Below are 14,581 nucleotides of genomic sequence, written 5' to 3'. Positions count from 1 at the left end.
TCCAGCTTGGCCTCTCCCTGGGGGCCTTCGAGAGGCCACCCTAACCTACAGTTGGGATCTGAGTGTGCCCCAGGGCCTCTGTGTTGGAGCTTGCTCTCCAGCTGTGGCTCTACTGGAGGTGGGGAACCCCAGGAGGAAGTTAGGTTCTTGGGGACGTGCCCTTGAGAAGGATCCCGGGACCCTGGCCCTTCCTCTTCCTTTCTCCTTGGCTTCCCAGCTGCCTTGTGGGGACCACCTTGCTCTCCTGTGCCCTTCCATGAGCCTCACTGTAGGCTCAAGGCCAAGCAGGCCCAGCAACCACAGACGGAGACCTTTGAAACTGTGAGCCAGAGTGACCTTTTTCTCCTTATAAGTAAACAACCTCAGGTGTTCTGTCACAGTAATGGGAAACTGACCAGCACATCTACCTTCAAGATGAAAGAAAACACTCGAGTTGAGTTAGTGGCTGGAGAAAAGTAAAGAAGTGATTTTCTCCCACCTAATTTCACAGACACCTCCCCTCCCCCCATCCTCAGCTCTCCTGGAGGCTGAGGGTCCTGGGCTGAGACTACATGCAGTAGAGGAGACGGAATCAAGTTAGCGGGTCATGGAATGCATTAAAAAAAGAAAAAAAGAAAAATGGAGTCGAGGAGAATCGACAGCTTCAGAGCACAAGGCAGGCGGGGAGGCTGGACACTGACTTCCCTGGCCTGGCTGAGGTGTCTGGGTGCTGGCTCCACAGTTAGGTGGACTCTCCCAGTGGATTGTGGGTAAAACTGTTTGAATCCCCCAGACTTGGCCTCCCTGGTCTGCTTCCTTGTCTCTGAAATGGATGACAATTACTTTCCCTCCTTGGGATCCTTTGGAGGAAAAACTGAATCCTTATGTCCCCGGCCCAGCAGGTCACCAAAGTGCCTGGTCTCACTGGTGTCCCTTGACTATCTGGGGAGAGGCTGAAGTCACGGGAGCTGTGCAGCCGCCACCTGGGTGGGGCCTGGGGACCGGGTGGGGAGACCCTCAGCCCCGCCCAGAGCCTGCCCCCAGCACAGGGCAGAGCCCAGACCACTCACCAGAATCCCAAAGGCCATGACCTTGAGCAGGCACTCCAGGGAGAAGAGCGAGGTGAAGACGATGTTGAACACCCGCAGGGCGTTCTCGTAGGCCACCGAGGCGCCGTAGAACTGGGGGGAGGGGGGGTGTCAGCAGCAGAGTGGCCTGGCCCTCGTCCTCCCAGGAGTGACCTGGCCCGCCCACCAGGCCCAGCAAGGGCTGTGAGGGAGCACCGAGGGTCCAGACCCGCCGCCCGGAGTCTTTGCACGCTCAGAGTCAAAACTGTCTCGAGACCATCCCGGCCTCTGTGTCCTGGGCCGCCTGGCCGCGCAGGACAGTGTCCACCGCCCCCCGTAGCACCTCTTGTTCTTTTCCTTGTGCAGCACTGGACTGAGCCCCGGGTGCTTCTCCACCCGCTGCCGCCCCAGCCCTTTTCGTATTCTTTTTGAGACAGAGTCTCGCTTAGTTGCCGAGGGTCTTCGAAGTAGCCCAGGCTGGCCTTGAACTTGCGATCCTCCTGCCTCAGCCTCCCCAGTGGCTGGGGTTACAGCTGTGCCCCACCCCACCCAACTTGCATTTTGCTTTTTATTTATTTTTTTTTTAATTTTTAATTCCTTTATTTTATTTATTCATTTTTATGTGGTGTTGAGGATGGAACCCAGGGCCTCACACATGTGAGGCCAGTGCTCTACCGCTGAGCCCCAGCCCCAGCCCCTTGTACCACTGGGTTTCATCCTCAGCACCACATAAAAACAAATGAAATAAAGATCCATTGAAAACTAAAAAAAAAAAAATTTAGATTAAAAAAACACATTTATGGGGGCTGGAGATGTGGCTCAAGCGGTAGTGCGCTCGCCTGGCATGCGTGCGGCCCGGGTTCGAACCACATACAAACAAAGATGTTATGTCTGCTGAAAACTAAAAAATAAATAAAGAAATTAAAAAAAAACATTTATAATTTTTAACTGACACATAATAATTGTTCATTTTTTTTTAAAAGAGAGAGTGAGAGAGGAGAGAGAGAGAGAGAATTTTTAATATTTATTTTTTAGTTCTCGGCGGACACAACATCTTTGTTGGTATGTGGTGCTGAGGATCGAACCCGGGCCGCACGCATGCCAGGTGAGCGTGCTACCGCTTGAGCCACATCCCCAGCCCCATAATTGTTCATTTTTATGGAGCACAGTGTGATGTTTCTACACGTGTATACGACGTGCAATGATCATAAAGGTGATTGGCGTCTCCATCAGAACCTTAGCATTTCTAGAAAACTCACACTCTCTCTCTCTCTCTCTCTCTCTCTCTCTCTCTGAGCAGGGTCTTGCAGTCTGGGGCCAGTCTAGTGCTCCTGGGCTCTGCGAGCCTCCTGCCTCAGGCGCCTGTGTAGCTGGGACTATGGGGGTGGACCTCACTCAGCTTAGATCTCTCTCTCTCTCTCTCTCTCTCTCTCTCTCTGGTGCTGGGATTGAACCCAGGGCCTTTGCATGCAAGGCAAGCACCCTACCAACTGAGCTACAGCCCCAGCCCCTCAGCCTTCTCTTTTTTAAAAGATTAATATCCATTGAGGTCTAAGTAAATCTTAAGTGAAAAAGTGCAACTGTCTTCATTCTTTTATTTTTTTTTTAAATATTTATTTATTAGTTATTGGTGGACACAACATCTTTGTTGGTATGTGGTGCTGAGGATCGAACCCTGGCCGCACGCATGCCAGGCGAGCGCGCTACCGCTTGAGCCACATCTCCAGCCCTGTCTTCATTCTTTTATTTATTTATTTATTTTTTAATTATTTTTGGTCCTGGGGATTGAACTCAGGGCACTCGACCACTGAGCCCCTTCCCCAGCCCTCTTTTGTATTTTATTTAGAGACGGGGTCTCTCTGAGTGGCTTAGGGCCTCGCCATTGCTGAGGCTGGCTTTGAACTCGGGATCCTCCTGCCTCAGCCTCCAGAGCCGCTGGGATTTCAGGCGCGCACCAGGGGCCCGGCAAAAGTTTGATTTTTAAGGAATCAAACCTCCTGAAGAGTTCAAGGGCATAGTCCTGGGCCTCCTGTTTACAGTAATTAAACAAAACCCAAAACAGCTGCAGCGTGAGAGGCACGTCACCCAGAGAGTGTGCAGACGGCTGGCCGCTGGGTGGGGGTGGCCTCTTGTTGGGGTGGGGGTGTCCCGATTGTGGGCAGGGCGGCAAACTCGGTGAACGTACCAGACGCCACCGATGGTGACTGAATGGTCAGGTGACATTGTGGCAACTGAACGTTAATTTTTTTTCCTTTGGTGCCGCTGGGGTGGAGCCCAGGGCCTGGCACCAGCGCCCGCCCGGCTCCCCGAGGCCCTGCCCCTGGTTCACAGCCTTCATCCAGTGGGTGCGTGGGTTGGGGGAAAGAGCCCGGTCTGTGCAGGCGGGTCGGGCTCCTTCCGTGGTTTAGGCATCTGAGGACTGTCTGGGACGTTTTCCCCAGAGCAGGGCCACCGTGCAGGGGAGGCCTCAGGGGAGCTTGGTCCAGTTTTTTCACTATCAAGAATTAACAGCCAGGCTGGGTGCAGAGCCCCACACCTGTCACCCCAGCGGCTCGGGAGGCTGAGGCAGGAGGATCGTGAATTCAAAGCCAGCCTCAGCAATGGTGAGGCCCTAAACAATTTAGGGAGGCCCTGTCTCCAAACAACATACAAACTCGGGCTGGGGCTGGGGCTCGGCGGTCAGCACCCCTGGGTTCAATCCCTGGCACAAAAGAAAAAGAGACTGGCCAGGTGGTGGACACGGGCACATCGCGCACGAGGCCCTGGGCTCCACTCCGGGGCTGGGGAAGAACGAAGAGAACGGCAGCTCCCTCCCTCGGTCCTCTGACGCCCAGGGGGTGGAGGCTGCAGCGTCCTCTCCTCACCCCTCCTCCTCTCACTGACTGGGAAACAGACGCCCTGGGGCCAGCAGAGCCCGGGAGCTGGTGCAGAGCTGGACCTGAACCCAGGCCCGTGGACGTGGCTCCCACCCCGGGAGGCTCCAGGCCCGAGGCCCCAGCCCTCTCCCTGCACTTCAGCCACCAGACGTCTGTGTGGCTTCTCGCCCCCTCTGAACCTGGGGACTCTGGTGAGGGCTCCCTGGGGCCCTCAGGGGCAGGGAAGTCCTGCTGCACGTCCACACTGAGGTCATCGCCAGGAGGCGGTGAGGACGGGCCCTCTGTGCGGTCCAGGGAGTCAGGGAAGGCTTCCTGGAAGAAGGGTCTGCACATGCAGCTGGGCAGGCTGAATGCGGGGAGTGCGCGGGCAGTGGGAACAGCAGGTAGGGAACTCGCGGGCGTCCCCGAGTGTGGTCTGGCTGGGGCGCTGCAGTCGACCCCGTTGGCTGGGGGCGAGGGTAGGCCTGGGGCTCACCTTCATCATCAGCACGATGGTGTTGAGGGCGATCATGGCCATGATGGTGTACTCGAAAGGCGGGGACACCACAAACTGCCACATGCGGTACTGGAAGCTGCGCTTGTCCTGCGGCATGTGTCTGGTCAGCGGCTTGGCGCTGATGGCGAAGTCGATGCAGGCCCGCTGTGGGGAGGAGGCCGCCGTGAGCAGGCGGAGGGGTGGGGAGGCCCGGCGCCGGGCCCTGCCGACCCCACTGCCCCAGGAGTCCAGGGGTGTCTGGACCTCGGCTTCCCTGTGATCCCCTGGAACCCCGCAGAGAAGGTTGATCAACAGCCTCGCTGTCTCGGCCCAGAGAGGCTGAGCCACTTGCCTGAGATGGCTCAGCTGCTGCATGGGCCGAATCTGAATGACACCCGAGGTCTGACTTCGGGGCCTGGCCATTCTTTCTAAGGGGCCGCCTGGCTTTCCTTCTCCTTTTCTTGGAGGGATAAAGAGAAGGAGAAATAGTGGCCACTGAGTCCGAGGGATCAGTGGCACAGAAGGCAGGTGCCCTGGGTCCTCTGAGCAGCCTGGGTGGTCCCAGGAGGGCAAAGGGCCCCCGTGCTGTTCCCCGGTGACTAGACTTTCATTTGTGACCGCTTGCTGGCCCTCCCACGGGAAGGTGCTGCTTCCCCACCCTCCTGACGTCCGACACGGACATGGGGCTCCCTCGAGCTCAAGAACATGGGGCAAAAGTGTCGGGCACGACTCAGGGCCCAGCCTCCAGAGCTGGGCTGCACCTGCTCCTGCTCTGCGCCGCAGCCTCCGTACCAGCCCGGGACAGGACTAGAGATGTCATGGAGAAGAGCCACCCACGGTTGGGACAGGCGAAGGGACGTGAGCCAGAAGTCAGCGCCTTTGAAAATGCCCGGGGCTGCTCGTTACTGCTGCGGGCCCTGGTCTGAACTGACCGATACAGTGAGGGGTGTTTTCCTCGGGAAACCCCAGCGGGGCTGCCCTCGGTCCCCAGGTGCCCCCAGAAGTGGGGTCCTGGGTGTGCGTGACAGTTTCCACAGGACGCAGGGGACGGCACCTCGTTCTTCTCCAGGCTGTACTCCTCCATCATCTTGTCCCCCTGTTCCTGGAAGGTGATGATGATCAAGGCCACAAAGATGTTGACAAAGAAGAAGGGGAAGACCACGAAGTAGACCACGTAGAAGATGGACATCTCCATGCGGTACCCCGGGCTGGGGCCCTGGTTCTCGAAGGTGGCGTCCACCGAGTGCTTGAGGACCCTGCGTGGCATGGTGGGGGGACCAAGAGGGCGGGAGGGTGAGGGTGGGCGGGACAGGAAGAGGAAGCCCCCGATCCTTGAAAGGCGGATGGTGGCCCCACCTAGCCTGCCGCGGATCTAGGGCCGGTGAAGTGCCGGGAGGGATTTTCAAAGCTTGATTTACTTTCCCAGTGACCGTCTCAGGGAGGTCATTACTGGTGCCCTCCTGCACATGGGGAGCCCAGGCTCAGCAACGAAAGGGACTCGTGGAAGGCACCTACTCAGGAGCAGTCACGTTGGGATTTGAAACCAAGTTAACAGTCATGAATGGGAGCAAGTAGGGGGTCACAGGGGCAGGAGTTTGTCATGTGGGGGGGTAGTTTTTAAGCACAGTGTTGGTGGGTGCTGAGAAGGTGTGACAAGTGGGGAACACATATGTGCACGGAAGCCCTGTACAGTTGCAAAGGGTGTGCACTGCTGAAGAATTCTGTTTAAGCCACACCTTCAAAGAGTAGATGTGACAGGCTCACGCGTGCAAGATGATATATTTTTTTGGAAGGTCACTATTAGGTGCCTTATTCAAATAAAATCATTAAGTATACTGTAATGGTTCTCTGACAGGTGGGATTAAAGGCTGTCTAAGGGGTGTCTTTAAGAATTCATTCAAAGTGGGCTTGGGGATAAAGGTGCTGACAGCACATGCCAGACTCTGCAGCCTTCATCCCGGCCTTCCCAAGTCCTCTGGGAGGAGAACTAGGCCAGGGGTGAGGTGGGAGACACATTTACCTTGGACACAAATTATGGGGGCTCCCAAAATACAAGAGATTAAGATAAAAAAAATCTGTGACATTAAAAAACATCAAAATGAATTCCAAAAAGCCCACCGTGAGCCACATATCATGGTTCCAGGGGTTGAACCCAGGGCCACTTGACCACTGAGCCACCTCCCCAGCCCTTCTTATTTTTTTATTTTGAGACAGGGTCTCGCTAAGTTGCTGGCTTTGAATTTGGGATCCTCCTGCCTCAGCCTCGCCAGCTGGGTATTTGGCCACTGGGCCAAATACCAAAATAAAGACGGGGTCCACCCGGGCTTGCACGATCGATCGGCTTTTCCTCTCTCACTCTGGTCCTGGCCCGGCCTGGGTGAGAGTGTCACCCTGGCCCAGTGACATCCCCACCTCATCATGGGGACAGGTGGGCGAACCTGCCCTGTGGGGCCCTTCTGTGCAGTGTGCAGTCCCCAGATGCAGGGGCACTTTCGGGGGGGCTGGGTGATGTCCCTCCTGTCTCGGGAGGTGGGCGACCTGCCCTCCGAGCCCCGCCCAGGAACCCTGTCATCTGAGCCCCGCCCCGCCCCGCCCTTCGAGCCCCGCCCCAGCCCTGCCACAAACCCCGCCCTCCGAGCTCCTCCCCCTGAGCCCCGCCCTCCGAGCCCCTCCCCCTGAGCCCCGCCCTCTGAGCCCCTCCCCCTGAGCCCCGCCCTCCGAGCCCCGCCTCCCGAGCCCCTCCCCCTGAGCCCCGCCCTCCGAGCCCCGCCCTCCGAGCCCCGCCCGAGGGTCACTTACTGCGGCCAGCCTTCTCCCGTGGACACGGTGAAGAGGGTCAGCAGGGCCCACAGCACGTTGTCGTAGTGGAACTCGTATTTCTTCCACTCCCGGTCCCGGGCCTTCACCTCGTTCTTCTCGTAGAGCAGGTACTTGCCGCTGCCGAGGGGGGGCCGTGAGCCAGTCGGGACGGGACGGGACTCGGCTTGGGCCCCCAGGGACAGGAGGAGGAAGGGGGACAGCAGCCCAGGCAGCCCAGAAGCAGTGACCCCGATGGCTCCTCCTGCGCTTTCTGGGGGGCTGTACGTGGGTCCAGATGGGGACCAGGCTGCCTGGAGATGTCCCCACCCTGCAGCAGGGAAAGGCCAGCTGCCAAGTCACACCTGGCGGTGTCGGTTCTCGGTGCTGGGCTGGAACCCGGGCTGCTCCACACGGGGCCACATCCCAGCCCTTTTTATTATATTTAATTAATTAAAAACTGTGCAGTCCCGGGATTGAGCCCAGGGCACTCGACCCCTGAGCCACCTCCCCAGCCCTCTTCATCTATTACTTAGAGACAGGGTCTCCCTGAGTCTCTCTGAGCTTGCTAAGAGGTCACCGAGAGGCAGAGCGGCTCCCACTGATCCTGCGACACCCAGGGCCTTCAGATGGCCAACCTCCCTCCTCCAGAGCGAAGGCAGCCGCCCTGGGTTCATCCCCAGGCTCAGGCCCAAGAGCCTGTTCCTGTCCCCGCGGTCCCCACTCCGGGGGCTGCCTGGGCAGGGACACCCACCGGCAGTCCTTCTCGAACTCCTTGGACTCGTCGGTGCAGTGGAAGAACTTGCCCTTGAAGAGCTGCACGGCCACCACGGCGAAGATGAACATGAAGAGCATGTAGACGATGAGGATGTTGAAGACGTTCTTGAGCGAGTTCACCACGCAGTCGAACACGGCCTGCGGCGGAGGGGCGTGAGCGCGCCGGCCACCAGGGGGCGCACGGCGCTCTGCGGTCGCCACCCAGGGACGCGCCCGGCCCCCTTAGGGAGTTTGGTATCCGAGGGGCATCTTGGGCCAGTCCCTTGCAGATACAGAGGGAGGCCTGACCTGCTACCTCACCGCGGAGGCCAGGCCCAAGTCACTCAGGGAGGGTCACCTGGCTGGCGGAAGTGTCGGAGCTGCTACTCGTCTAGTCTCGGGTGTCCCCCCAACCCCTTCTCTTTGGCACTGAAGGTGGAACCCGGGGCACTCTGCCACGGAGGTACGTCCCCAGCTCTTTTTGAGGCAGGGTCTTGCTAAGGTGCTGAGGCTGGCCTCCAACTTGGGATCCTCCTGCCTGAGCCTCCTGAGTCGCTGGGGTCACAGGTGGGCACCACCAACACCCAGCCTGGGTCTTGGGTTTCCATGCACCTGAACCCCTGGGCCGGCTGCCCCTTTCCAGGGCCTTTCCAATTTGGCGTGGGCTCTTGAGGACCAGGGGAGGATCCTCACTGGAGAGGCCTCGCCTGTCACTCCTGTGTTCCTGTCACCACAGCCCCGCCTCCCGGTGCCTGGCCTCCTCCCTCCTTCCTCCCGGGCAGTCAGGGGCTCTCTGGATTTTGAGGTGACCTGGTGCGCCTGACGCAAGACGGACCCCTTCTGTGCTCCCCAGGAGCCAGGGCCCACCCCCGGCCCCAGCGCTCTCCCTGGCCTCCCTGGCCTCGCCCCAGCTCCTCAGGGCAATGCCGGTTCCACCTCAAAGGCACCTCGTGGGACACAGAGGCAGGGTCCCCAGTCGCCCCGGGAGGAGCATCCCCGTGCCAGCCCTGACCCCAAAGGGCAGCCACAGTCCCTCTGGTTGTCACCGAGCCAAGAAGGGACACCATCAACGGATTCCAAATTCCTCAGGGTGCTGCCTCCAGAGGGGACATCAGAGGCTGGTCTGGATGAGGCTGAACCTCGGGTCACAACCTCCTCCCCCTCCTCCTCCGACTGTGGGGTGACCGTCTGCCCTGGTCACTCTCTCCAACCCGGGCCCATAGCAGGCTCAGGGCCGCTGCGCGGCCGTCCTTGGCCACGTGTTAACGACAGATCCGCATTTGACCTCCTGTGAGAGTGGGCTCTGGAACTTGAGAGAGGTGAGGCCGTGCTTCCTCCTTTCAAAGTAAAATTGATAACCTGGCTTGACGGGAAGCCAGTGCCGGCCTGACATGTCGAGAGAATACCGGTGGCCCTCGGTGGCACCGCACTTGTGGGCATGCTAGGGTTTGTTTTCCGTCCTTTTTTGGAACAGGGAGCTTTTGGGAATGTGGGGTCTGGGGGCCTAGACCAGGCAGGTGAGAGGTCACGTACGACCGGAAACCCAGCTTCCTGCTGCCCGTCGCCCACGGGACACCCTGTGAGGATGAGGAGAGGGACCCTGAAGGCCACACGTTTCACCTGGTGGGAAATCACACCCGGGGGCCTTAGGTCGGGCCCTTCACCGCCACCTGCGGGCCATCTGTAGTAACACCCAGACCCGTAGAGGAGGGCAGCCAGCGCTGAGCTTTACCAGCGGCTCCTTCCATGGGTGGTGGTGGTTTTGAGCAGTGCGTGACTTGTTCAACTGTACACGGCCACCTGATGGCCCCCTCCCCACGGGCCCCAGTCTCACCTTGAGCTTTGGCAACCGCTTGATGGTTTTCAGAGGTCGTAGCACCCGGAGGACGCGGAGAGATTTGATGGTGTTGATGTCCTTCCCTTTGCTATTGCCACTGTGGACGGATGTGAGGGGGAGAGGGAAGAGAGGCTGGGTGTCAGGCTGGGAGGCGGGAGGCCCCAGCTCCGGGCGCTCCCACCCTCCCCTTCCCCGCAGGGCTGGCTTCCCACCCCCTGCTCAGGGAGCCGCGAGCAGCGGGTCTCGTGGCTTGATTTTTGGGGTCTGCTGAAGGCTCTGCCCCTTGGCGGGACCTGAGCAGGTGCCCAGTGGCCCCCGGACTGGCACGGGGCGCCCGCTGCCCCAGGCCCAAAGGCTTGCGTGGCCACCTCTAGAAAGCGCCTGGCCTGGGTCTGGTGGCCAGAGTGTCACTTAGCCACCGTCTTGGGGGCTCCGAGCAGACGGGCGTCCCCTCCGCCCAGCAGGACGGGGGGCATTTAAAGTGGCCCCCAGGCCCCCTCCGCGTCCCCGGCCCACGGGGGCAGCAGCCGCCCTCCCAGCTGCCGGGTGGCGCCGGGTTCCACGGCGCCCGAGCCCTCTCTGCCAGGGAGGTGACGGCAGAGCAGCCTGGGCCGTCGCGTGCCACCCACAGACATCACACCCTCGGCCACCACCTTCAGACTCCAGGGGACGGCGCTGGGTGGCCCAGGCTGTCGATGGCACCGACCCAGGTGACCAAGCCAGAACCACCTGTCCTTCATCTGCACCCTGAGGTCACGGCCTGGACGTCCCGTCCCTCTTGGCCACCCTCTGAGGTCAGACCCACCCCCGTCCCGCCGCCCTCTCTCCAGGCCTGCGTCTCCTCTTCCACCTATTTTTTTTTTTGGTACCAAGGATGGGACCCAGGGTCACGTGGCCACCGAGCCACGTCCCCGCCCTGTTTTGTATTTATTTAGAGTCAGGGTCTCACTGAGTTGCTTAGGACCTTGCTGTTGCTGAGGCTGCTCTGAACTTGAGATCCTCCTGCCTCAGCCTCCTGAGCCACTGCGCCCGGCTCCTCTTCCCTCTTTTCTGTACCCAGGGGCCAACGAGGGTGGCGGCTTGCTGGGGCTCTGAATTCTCAGAAGAGCAAGTGACTTCCAGGTGTGGCCCTCAGGGCTCCTGGAAACCCGTGCCCACTTACCTCTCTGTGCACCCTGGGTGCACCTCCCCTCCCTGGCCTCCCTGGCCTGCCTCCCTGCCTCCGGCTCAGGCAGCCTCTGGGGCCATTTGGGGAGTATCTCAGCCTCCACCCGGCTGCGACCTCCTCCGTGGCCATCCTCCACATCACCGGGTTCTTCTCCCCACCCCTCACTCGCCCCCGACGTCGGAGTCGGGGCTGCAGACCCCAACCTCCGGGCTCCAGGGACCCCAGCCCGGCGCCAGGGCATGCAGCGCGAGAGGGTCTTTCCCGCCATCTGCTCCCTCGGGCTCCCCCCTCGTTTCTTGGGGACCCAAGGGGCCGCCTGGGCCTGCAGCTCGGGGCCGTGGTTTAAACCCAGGTCCCCCCAGGAGCGCGGGGCTGCGACCCGAACGGGAGCCTTGAGTCCGTGGGGGCAGCCAGAGCAGGACACAGAATCCTGCACCCGGTCGTGGGGGGAGACGGTCACTCCTTGGTGGCTTTGGGGCCCCTGGCACCCACCGGCTCCCTGGGAGGAAGCACTGGACACAGGCGCCACAGCGCGGGTCTCTGGCTCAGGCCGGCCACCTGGTATGAGTGGCTGAGGCTGGCCTCGAACTCGCCATCCTCCTGCCTCAGCCTCCAGCCACTGGGCAGGGCACATGCCCCCTAGAGCCAGCGCCTGCTCCCTCCGGGGTCCTGGGACCCTCGTGGCCCTCACCGCCGCCCTGCCCCGGCTCCCTGGCCCTGCTGAGCTTGGACCCAGAGGACACCCCTGGCCTCGGTGGTCTCTGCAAGAACCGGTGGGTCGCGGCTGTGGCCCTCGGGAGCAGGTTCTGGTCACCTCCATAGACAGGACAGCAGCAAGGACACAGGCCACGGAAGAGACCCAGAGGACGAGAGACAGAGCGAGAGAGACAGAGCGAGAGAGACAGAGCGAGAGACTTTACCGTGTGCTGCTCCTGGCAAGGTGGCGTTGGAGGGAGAGACAGATCGTGAGCGGCCTCGGGACACACACTGGCCACACCCGGGCGCCCCAGCCCCCCGGGCTCCGGCTCTGACCCTGGGGTCCATCCTTCCACGGAAGCCCCTCCCCCTGGCCCCCACCCCGGGCAGGCCCAGTCCGTCCCAGTCTGTCCCAGCGGCAGGACGCCCCAGAGCTGTCCAGGTCACTGCCAGGGGCTGCGGGAGCCTCTGAAAGGGGCAGAATTTTGGGGAAGGACCTGGGTTTGAATTCTGCCTGCCTCTGCCTGGCGGTCCTCATCTGTGACACCGCCGTTGGCCTCCAGTGTGCCCGGCGGCCTTGGAATCCCAGGTCAGCAGAGGCCACCCTCGGGGTCCTCTGCACCGGCCGCACCCTCCAGGACCGCCCTGGAACCAGGCTCAGTCTCAGGGCCAGCCTGGGCCGGCCCAAGGCCGGTTCTGGGTCTGCAGCGTCCCTCGGGCCCTGAGTCCACTCCGGCACCACCAGGCTGGACCAGGGCAGGGCGCGAGGGATGCGGGAGCCCCGGGACCGTGGGTGGGTGTTGAGGCTGTTCTGCCTCCAGACGCCACGGCAGGGGCCTGTGGTCGCTCCGAGGGAGGCTGAGGCAGGGGGGTCTCCTGAGCCCAGGAGATCAAGGCCAGCCTGGGCAGCACAGGGAGACCCTTAAAATAAAACAAAACCTGCCGAATTTAAAAGGGAGACGCTTCTGCAGTTTCCGCCGGCCTCTCCAAAGCACGGGGTCCTCAGGGTTCAGCATTGGAGAATTAAGTGACACACGTGCGATTGTGTAGCTTCTACTTTCACGACTAGGAGGCATCCGGTGACAGAAATGTTAGCCTCAACTATTGACCAAGTCTTCTGAATGTCACTGCACTTGGCTGCAGGAAGATGGCACCATTATGCCAATTTTCCAGATGAGGAAACTAAAGCCCAGAGAGGGAGACTGATTTCCCAAGGGCACACAGCCAGGAAGTGGCAGGTGGAGATTCAAACCCAGGTGCGTTATCTGGAGCTCTGATGTGCCTCGGTTTCATCAGATATAAGAAAAATGGTGCCCTCGTGGGAGGGGCAGATAGCCCGAGGGCTCCTCTTTGGCTTCCTGGAAGCGCAGCTCCTGAGGATGCAGGAGCGGCTTGATCAGGGTGCTGTGCCAGCTGGGACGGCTGTGGTCCTGCCCTGGGGGACGAGTGGCGGCACCAGATGGACCCTTGGCAGCGAGGGTGGGATGATGATCTGCCGGCTGCCGGGGAACGTCAGCCGGCTGCCCCATGCACGGGCACGGAGCGGGCCACGCTGGCCCAGGGCTGGTGAAATGATGCGTTCATGGTGGTCACATAGACATGGCTGGTCAGCGATGAGGGACACACACACCACACAGAGCAGAGGGCAGGAGCGGGCAGGAGGGTGGAGACTGGCAGGAGGCTTCGACACACCCTCGGGGGACCCAGGGCGTCTCCCACACAGAGACGGGGCCACAGTCACGGCACCGGGGAGGGTCCCGGCCTCGACCCACCTGGCCGAAGAGCCAGGGGCAGCCTCCTCCTCGCAGCCCCGGCTCCCGGGGCCCTGGGTCTTGTCTGTGGGCTGTGGCCGCAGAGTCCACTGAGAGGTCTGTGCCCCTCCCCAGCCCCCGGGGGTCAAGGCTGCACCCGGGCGACTCTCCTGCCCTCCAGCCCAGGGTCCCTACGAGGGGACACGGGGAACGAGGACACTCAGCTGGACGCGGGAGCCTGTCCTGGGAGAGGAGGCTGGCCCAGGGCTGGGGTGTCCTGCCCTCTCTGTGAGCAGACGGACACACAGCAGAAGATCCAAGAGGAGAAGAGCCGCATGGGAAGACGAGAAAGGACGACACAGTCCTCACAGGCCACACGCCTCAGGCAAAGGAGGTCAGAAACCTGCGGCCAGGGGGCGGCTTTGGGAACCAGGCAGCAGCAGCTCCAGGGCTCCTGCTCTGGCTGTTTGGAGGTTTGGGTCTCGGGTGTGCAGGAGTGGCTGGATCAAGGTGCCCAGCCAGCGGCGCCAGGTCTGCACACTCAGCAGGGAGGAGGGCGGGGCCTCGGCCTCCTCTCCAGCCCACTGTAGCCCACTGTCCTGGTTTTAAGGTGCCCCCTGTGGTGCGCTCATTGCTATGAAGCTGTGTTCTAGAGAATTCCTGGCACTTGCCAGAACGCTTAAAACCTCATGCTCCCACTTCCTGCGAGATCTGCAAACCTGTCAAGGCCGGGGGGTGGGGTGGGGGGCTGGCATCCCTGTCCTGACCTTTCCTGGCACAGGAAGGATTTAAAAAGTTTTAAACAGGACCTCTCCAGGGTGCAGGTGGCTTTGTGTTCCCCCTCTGGGTGCTGGGGAGTGGCCTCAGGGTCTCAGGCCCCCTGGCAAGTGCTCTCCACTTCAAACATGTCCAGATTTCTTTTTTCTTCCTTTCTTCCCTTCTTATTTATTAATTTTTTTTAAAGTTTTGAGACAGGGTCTCACTAAAGTCTGGAGGCTGGCCTTGAAACTTGTGATCCTCCGGTCTCAGCCTCCTGGGGAGCTGGATCACAGACGTGTGCCACCAAGCCTGGTGCAGGTGGCTCGTTCTGTGAGCTGCAGGCAAGGCTGGATGCCCTGGAACAACGGCACACAGCTGAGCTCTGGGTAAAGACACCTGGTCCAGGTGGCCCACAGGTCAT

The 14,581-nt window shown here is 60.8% G+C and overlaps 1 protein-coding gene across 1 annotated transcript in view; it reads right to left on the bottom strand.

Annotated features, from left to right (window-relative positions):
* Positions 1-14,581, bottom strand: part of LOC113190371 (voltage-dependent P/Q-type calcium channel subunit alpha-1A) — a gene marked incomplete at its 5' end in the record, with an annotated part of 137,110 nt that overhangs the window by 29,907 nt on the left and 92,622 nt on the right. The window contains 6 exon segments of the mRNA XM_077796545.1: positions 1,050-1,160; positions 4,398-4,562; positions 5,452-5,653; positions 7,197-7,334; positions 7,948-8,108; positions 9,784-9,883. Coding sequence (XP_077652671.1) covers positions 1,050-1,160; positions 4,398-4,562; positions 5,452-5,653; positions 7,197-7,334; positions 7,948-8,108; positions 9,784-9,883 — 877 coding nt within the window.

Source organism: Urocitellus parryii, chromosome 3, assembly GCF_045843805.1.
Source record: "Urocitellus parryii isolate mUroPar1 chromosome 3, mUroPar1.hap1, whole genome shotgun sequence".
NCBI lineage: Eukaryota > Metazoa > Chordata > Mammalia > Rodentia > Sciuridae > Urocitellus > Urocitellus parryii.
This window is presented reverse-complemented; position numbering and strand designations above follow the sequence as displayed.